At 38.9% G+C, this 7,588-nt stretch overlaps 1 protein-coding gene across 6 annotated transcripts; it reads left to right on the plus strand.

The window, feature by feature from the left end:
- Positions 1-1,868: 1,868 nt before the first annotated feature.
- On the plus strand, positions 1,869-6,526 carry LOC149195456 (uncharacterized). 6 transcript variants are annotated; one of them, XM_089405301.1, is made up of 6 exons: positions 1,869-2,851; positions 3,078-3,544; positions 3,675-3,830; positions 3,972-5,444; positions 5,531-5,787; positions 5,905-6,526. In XM_089405301.1, the coding sequence occupies exons 1-4, from the start codon at positions 2,764-2,766 to the stop codon at positions 4,143-4,145; spliced, it is 885 nt and encodes a 294-aa protein (XP_089261427.1). In that variant the 5' UTR covers positions 1,869-2,763; the 3' UTR covers positions 4,146-5,444; positions 5,531-5,787; positions 5,905-6,526. The 6 variants fall into 6 exon arrangements, with proteins under 6 accessions (XP_089261427.1, XP_089261423.1, XP_089261424.1 ...); XM_089405297.1 differs by having other exon boundaries at positions 1,870-2,890; positions 3,066-3,544; XM_089405298.1 differs by having other exon boundaries at positions 1,870-2,890; positions 3,066-3,544; positions 5,968-6,526.
- Positions 6,527-7,588: the final 1,062 nt, after the last annotated feature.

A 7,588-nucleotide genomic window follows, 5' to 3' on the forward strand; every position in this document is an offset into this window, starting at 1 on the left:
CCCAAAAGGACTTTTTGGTACGGGATTTGAGAAGGGAGATCCATAACATATATGGTATTCCAATGGAGTCACAAAGTTTGATATATGTCGGTAGATCTATGTAGGATGATCAACAACTACAGGACTATGGCATAGATCGAAACTCCACAATCATGATTAACCTGACGCTGTGGGGGCAGTTCATATGGATCTAGTAATCTTAAGGGACCAATGCATGGATCTACTTCATTCAAAGACACCCTTAAAGGAAAATTTGATGCATTAGGTAAACTTGAACAAACTCTCAACATTCCTAGGCCCTATATTGGGAATAGATGAATCAAATCCCAGAAATGGCAATAGATCTAACAGAGATAACTAATTTTAGTACAACCTATCAATCCCGGACAGTCATTTGCAGGTTTAATGGTTACTGGACAAAACTCGTGGATCTTTTCCAGTGGATTTTTACGACTTAGGACAATAAATTGTGAGGTTCACCTATGCTCTAGGGGATTCTTCATCGTAAAATTTGAATAATCAAAGATTAGAGAATATGTCTTACAAGAGGGTCCATGGTTTTGGGGAAATGCGTGACTATTTATCACCACATGGTTCCAAAAATTCGATGGCAACTCAATGGTGGTCTCCAAAATGCCATTTTGGGTAAGATTGCATAATTTACCTCTTCATTTCTGGCATCCAAAAGTCCTAGAAGGAATTGGTAACATGTTAGGGAGATACATCAAGATAAATACACAAAGAACAAAATAAGCATTTTATAATTTTTTTTTCTAGAATTTGCATAGAGGTAGATCTCAGCAAAGGACTACCTAATCGTATTCTTCTAACACACAACAATCAATGGTGGACTCAGTTCTTAGATTATGAGAATATGAAATATAGGTGTCGCTTTTGTCTACAAACTGTAGATTTACAATCCTCATGTCCTTTGGCAAAGAAAGATCCCAGGAAGAAAAAAACCCAGCTAAGAAGCCTAAGCGATGGTAATTTCTAGCACAACAACCCAATGAATAAGAGCAAGAGGATCCCATAATTGAGGAAAACCTAAACCCACAAGCACCTTCAACAAATGAAGGAACTAACCAAGAAGGAATCATGGAAGTAAGTTCACAAAATCGAAGTACAAAAGGAAATCCAGGTCAAGCAATGTAGAAGGAGAAGGAAACCAGAGGATTCAAACATCCTTATTCATCTGACAGCTCAGACTGAGATAAGGAATAGTCGAGGAAAACATAAGAGAACTAGCTAATCATTTTAACATCCATTCCTGATCAAGGAGGATGGCGAAAAGTAGAGAAGAAGAAGGGTAGAAAATGGTAACTAAGCATTTTTTCTTAGTCCCAAGTTCTCCTTTCTGTTTGGTTTTTGTTTTCTGGGCACCGACTAAAAAATGGTTCTGCCTTAGCAAATTCTAAATGAACGCTTTTAGACATCTACAAACTTAATTTTTTTCCTTGGTTTCCAAGTTGAATAAAATTACGATTTTTCCTCGAAAATATATATATATATAGTAAGTAACATTTACAAGAAAATCAATATATTTTATAATTATCCCCTATCCATAAAATATAACAAATTTCTATAAATGTGTTAGTTGATTAGAAAATAGAAAACTAAAATGGATAATAAATAAGGGATTGATATCAAGCTTCAAAATTGATATGGGTATACAAGTTTTAGCTTTTTTAAACTGTCAAATACAATTTATTTTAATCACACTTCATATATGTAACTTGTAATTTTCTTATATGCCTATCCTTTAACATTTTTCTAAATTATCCACACGTTTGTATATATATATATATATTTTTGATATGTATTTACAGGCTCTCAGTTAAGCTATTAACATTTAGAGTACTTGAAACCCTTTTCCCGAGATATAATTTATAGACCTGAAGGCGAGCGACGAAACGAAAGGGTTTGAATGTGGTTGTAAATCCTTGGAATTGAAGTTTAGTTCAAATTTGATGGAGGTCATTAATCTTTTTCCAGAGCAGCCCAACTGATGCTGAGGTTCATCAACGAAGTGAAAAAATTTACTGTGGAATGGGGTTACCTGTCAAATTTAACCCTAAAAATTTAGGTATGAGTAGGGTTATCCGTCAAATTTAACCCTTCATTGATATATATACCTGGAAAGCCATCTGATTCCTTCTCACAAGCACGGTTGACTCGTTGAAGTTGTTGCCTCTGTTAGGGCCATCGAGGTCTTTGATATCCACCACTGGAATACTCTGGGAGTAAGAGACGTCAGATATCCGAGGGCGTTTTCTTTTCCTTTGCGTATTGAAGCTTACTGCCCGTCCTACACTGAATATTTCCATGCTCCTGAATATATCGATTCCTCCAAAATCGAAGAACCGCGTGTGGAACCCCAGACCAGCGCATCGTCCAGCCATGCCCTGCCTGGTAAACGAGGGCCTGCACAATGAATAGTTGGCTAACTGTGAGTCGCCTTCGATAGAGGACTAAGGTCGGTGGTGATCCGTCCCATAAAAGAACGCCTTAAGAACCGTGTGTGGAACCCCAGACCAGCGCATCGTCCAGCCAAGCCCTGCCTGGGAGACGAGGGTCTGCACAATGAATAGCTGGATAAGTGTGAGTGGCCTTCGACAGAAGACTAAGGTCGGTGGGGATCCTTCCCTTAAAAGAACGCCTTTGATCTGAACATCGCATTTGCTGTTTATCATTTTTCATAAGTAAGCCAAGAGCAAGAGTCTGTTTCTACCATCATTCATTTTTGTGTTTTCAAGAGGAGAAATGGCAACCAAACGCTCTTGTTGCATGCGCTTCTCCTGCTTTTCTTCAGCTTCATCGGATGAAAAGGGACAAGATCCCACTTCAGCAGGTACTGGGAGCTGGCCTTCTGCAATTGATAATACAATAGGTACAATGTTTTGATAGCGCAACAGATTGTTTGTTTTTGTTTATGTTATGGATATTATTATTAAGAATAATGTAGTCATTTCACAGAAGGCGCTTCTGCTGCTACAATTTGCGGCCATCAGCGCATGGTTCTGCAAATTATAATACTGATGCTGATGGCGATTGTGATTGTGCAGAAACTCTTCCAGGAGCTCCCAAGGGCACTGAAGCTCCAATCCCTGGATCTTCTAATGTTGTTTCAATGAAATATGAGATAGAACATGTTGATGTCAATCTCAATGTTTCAGGAACCCATCAGTGCGATAAAGCTCCAGTCTCCGAATCTCTGAATCTTCTGCGGAAATCTGAGGGAAAAAACGTGAATGTCAATCTCAATGTACCAGGAGCCCCCCAGTGCAATGAAGCTTCATCCTCGGGATCTTCTAATGTTTCAATGAAATATGAGGGAGAAGACGTGGATGTCAATCTTCACGTTTCAGAAGCCCCCTGGTGTGATGAAGATCCGTCCTCTTCGTATTCCAGAGGTGCAACTAAATCAGATGTCATTAACACCATATTACATAAAGATATTGAGGAAATCGATGGGAAAAAAGTGGATGTCTATCTCGATAACCTTATGGAGCACATATCTGAGCTTTTGAAACTGAGAGAGGAGGTACATCACAATCTTTCATATCCATCCGAATTAAATTACAATTAGATTGTGAATTATATTATTCGATAGTATTATAATTACTGTGTGATATCGGATTTGAAATATATAATTCATTTCTTGCTTTTCTTAGGAAATGCTTCAAAATAAAAAAGCATCGAATCCCAGCAATTTCCCTTCGCCTGATGTTCCAGGCTTCAAGAAATTAAATGCCATATGGTCACGGGGAACCGACTTGAATAACTTTAAGGAGTTACTGTCATCGGCATTAGATTTTGCTTCTAAATTGGTGTGTATAATTAGTCCACATTGAGATGTTCATCACTTGCAACTAAAACTGAATGTCGAGTGTAATTATATTAAAGCTCAAATTTATGTCGAGTGTAATTATATTAAAGCTCAAATTTCTCTTCTTTTTTATGGTGTTCAGAGAGATGTTATATCTGGACCTGTTACCACATTCCTAAAGGATATAGGTCAGGTAAGCGTTGTTACTGCAAGACTTCTGGTGGTTGCATATACTTTGGAAAGATTTGACGATCTTTCCACCAACAAAGAAAAGTGTTGGTCTCTTATAAAAGAAATGAGTGAACGGAGGATGTAATCCCATATGCAACAGCATTGATAGTTGAAGGCGCGATCATGTGCTGTACGGCTGTACTCAGATTGACCGTTCCGCCTGGAAAAGGTAAATACTCAATATTTTGTGGTTCATCTTATTTACCACAGATGAACGGTCAATCTGTGGTAAATAAGACTAGTCGTTATTAGGGATACACCCTCCTCAAAGCAGCGTCTTCGGTGTAATTGATATGGAAATCGAAGTGGACGTTACAATTCTTCCCAGGACGGAAGATCTGGTAGTCTGGCTTGTTTCGTTGGTTCCAGTTATATTTTTGCTGTTATGGGATGTGTGGAAGGCGTGGAAGAGGAGGGCTTTCTGGATTCCAGGACAAGCTCTTGTGCTCAGCGCCCTTATTATTCAATTGCTCTCTTTCATCGATTATTCGCATATCAGGGTATATTCAGGTAGCAGGTACCAGACAAAAGAGGTGGTGGCCATTTTGGTTAAAAATCAGCTGGTGATTGACAGCGGAAGACTTATGTTGTGTGTGCTCATTGCTTATTTGCTTCCAGGAATGGCCCGTTCCGGCTCTATTACGGACGGGAGCAATCTTGCAGCATTGGCATTGAGTATAATATTCCATGTTGTCTCTGAGTTACGGGGCTTTCATTACATTGATAACGTTTTGAAGGGAGATGCGCTTAAAAAGCTTTTGCCACAGGATATGAGTAGAGCAAAGAAGGTGAGGCTCCTCCTTACTGCACGTGACGAAAATGTGAAGAATGCATGCCCAAGGCCGTGTACAGAACTCAAAATCTATAAGATGGAGGGCATTCAGGATCAAGAAGGATTGATTATCTCGAAGAAGTAAATAAAGGCTGGAATAAACTATAATCAATTCAAGGACATCATACGCAAGTGGCGGAATTCCCCTCATGTTAACATTAACAGCACCATTCATAGGTCGCGCAAAAAATAAGGAGGGAGCTTATTCTACACTGGTGCTTCAGACAGATAAATGGCCGAGTGAGGCCTTTGAGGAGATGCGCTACGCCTTTGCCTACGATGCTCCCCCCTGACTGTAAAGATCCATTTTTAGACCTCTGTTCATTTTTCAAAGGATGGGCTTGGGACAATGTGGAAGATATTGTGGGAAAAGATAAACGGGAAATGTTAGAAAGCAGAGCACTTGTCAGTAGAACCACAAAGGACGTTTCAAGTGTACACGATGTCATCTTAACACTCACTCGACAAATGTCAAAGAAAGAGTCAAAAGGAAAGAAAGTGAAAAAGACATTCACCAGTGCAAGCAAACTTAAGGAGTTCCTCCAAGCGGAGGTAACAAATCTATGAATGATATGCATGTTTGTTTATGCAGTCTTTGTTTTTATTCTAATTTAACTATACTCTATAATGGCATGCAGAATGCTTATCAGATAAAAGGCATCTGGTTAAGTGATAATAAGGATGCATTGGAAATATCCGCAGAAATGCTCGACTTAATGCATAAATCATTGAGAGTTCTTCAAATTGGCAAAGGTGGAGGGGCAAGTACAGTGAAACATTTAAGGAGTTGGTATTTTTTGAAGTGAAAGTTCCCCAGCTTCCGTTCCATGATGTGTCAAAGTTAAAGCGATTGAGGTACCTCAGTTATGAACCCAATGACTACAAGCTATCTAAGGCAAGTGATTCTATTTCCCATTCACTTTTCTTGAGAAAATTGATTCTACGTAAGTAAATGTTTTACTACTTTTAATGGTTTCATATGATTGTAACGTATCAAGCACATAACTTGCAGATGCCTTCCAGTTTGAGACACATGGAATTTGGTGGAAGTTCATGTATTTCACATCTTTTCCAGTGACATCATACAGACATGTGGCGGAATTCCCCTCATGTTAACATTAACAGCACCATTCATAGGTTGCACAAAAAATAAGGAGGAAGCTTATTCTACACTGGTGCTTCAGAAAAATAAATGGCCGAGTGAGGCCTTTGAGGAGATGCGTTATGCCTTTGCCTACGATGCTCTTCACCCTGAGTGTAAAGATCCATTTTTAGACCTCTGTTCATTTTTCAAAGAATGGGATTGGGACAGTGTGGAAGATATTGTGAGAAAAGATAAACTGGGAATGTTAGAAAGTAGAGCACTTGTCACTAGAACCACAAATGGCATTTCATATCCATTTTTAGACCTCTGTTCATTTTTCAAAGGATGGGCTTGGGACAGTGTGTAAGATATTGTGGGAAAAGATAAATTGGAAATGTTAGAAAGCAGAGCACTTGTCACTAGAACCACAAATGGCGTTTCATACGATGCTCTTCCACGAGTGTAAAGATCCATTTTTAGACCTCTGTTCATTTTTCGAAGGATGGGCTTGGGACAGTGTGGAAGAGGCGTTTCATACGATGCTCTTCCACGAATGTAAAGATCCATTTTTAGACCTCTGTTCATTTTTCGAAGGATGGGCTTGAGACAGTGTGGAAGATATTGTGGGAAAAGATAAACTGGAAATGTTAGAAAGCAGGGCACTTGTCACTAGAACCACAAATGGCGTTTCAAGTGTATACGATGTCATTTTAACACTCGCTCGCCAAATGTCAAAGAAAGAGTCAAAAGGAAAGAAAGCGAGAAAGACATTCACCACTGCAAGCAAACGCGAGAAAGACATTCACCAGTGCAAGCAAACTTAAGGAGTTCCTCCCAGAGGAGGTAACAAATATATGAACAATATACATGTTTGTTTATACAGTCTTTGTTTTTTATTTTAATTTAACTATATTCTATAATGGCATGCAGAATGCTCAGCAGATAAAAGGCATCTGGTTAAGTGATCATAAGGATGCATTGGAAATATCTGCAGAAACGCTCGACTCAATGCATAAGTCATTGAGAGTTCTTCAGCTTGAGAAACTGGCGAAGGTGAAGGGCAAGTGCAGTGAAACATTTAAGGAGTTTAGTATTTTTTGAAGCGAAAGTTGTTCCCCAGCTTCCGTTTCATGATGGTGTGAAAGTTAAAGCAGTTGAGGTACCTCAGCTATCAACCAAATGACTTCAAGTTATCTAAGGCAAGTGATTCTATTTCCCATTCACTTTATTGATTCTACGTAAGTAAATGTTTTACTACTTTTAATGGTTTCATATGATTGTAACGTATCAAGCACATAACTTGCAGATGCCTTCCAGTTTGAGACACATGGAATTTGATGGAAGTTCACATTTTCATGTATTTCAAATCTTTTCCAAGCATCTTCAACGACTTGGACATTTGAGAATACTAAGATTGGTCAACTTTTCAAAAAATTGAAACATCTCCCTGAATTGGGTGACCTAGTAAATGGTTTGCAGGAACTATATTTTTCAAATTGCAAATCCAACCGAAAACTACTTGTGGAGTTGACAAAGTGAAAGGAAGGACTATTCTTTTAGAACTGAGGCCTCCCAACTCCTTCTATGACATTCGCGCACCATTTTTGAAGGC

Source organism: Pinus tabuliformis, chromosome 2_2 (genome assembly GCF_031772625.1).
Source record: "Pinus tabuliformis cultivar Carrire ecotype Pingquan chromosome 2_2, CPIR1, whole genome shotgun sequence".
In the NCBI taxonomy this organism is placed as follows: domain Eukaryota; kingdom Viridiplantae; phylum Streptophyta; class Pinopsida; order Pinales; family Pinaceae; genus Pinus; species Pinus tabuliformis.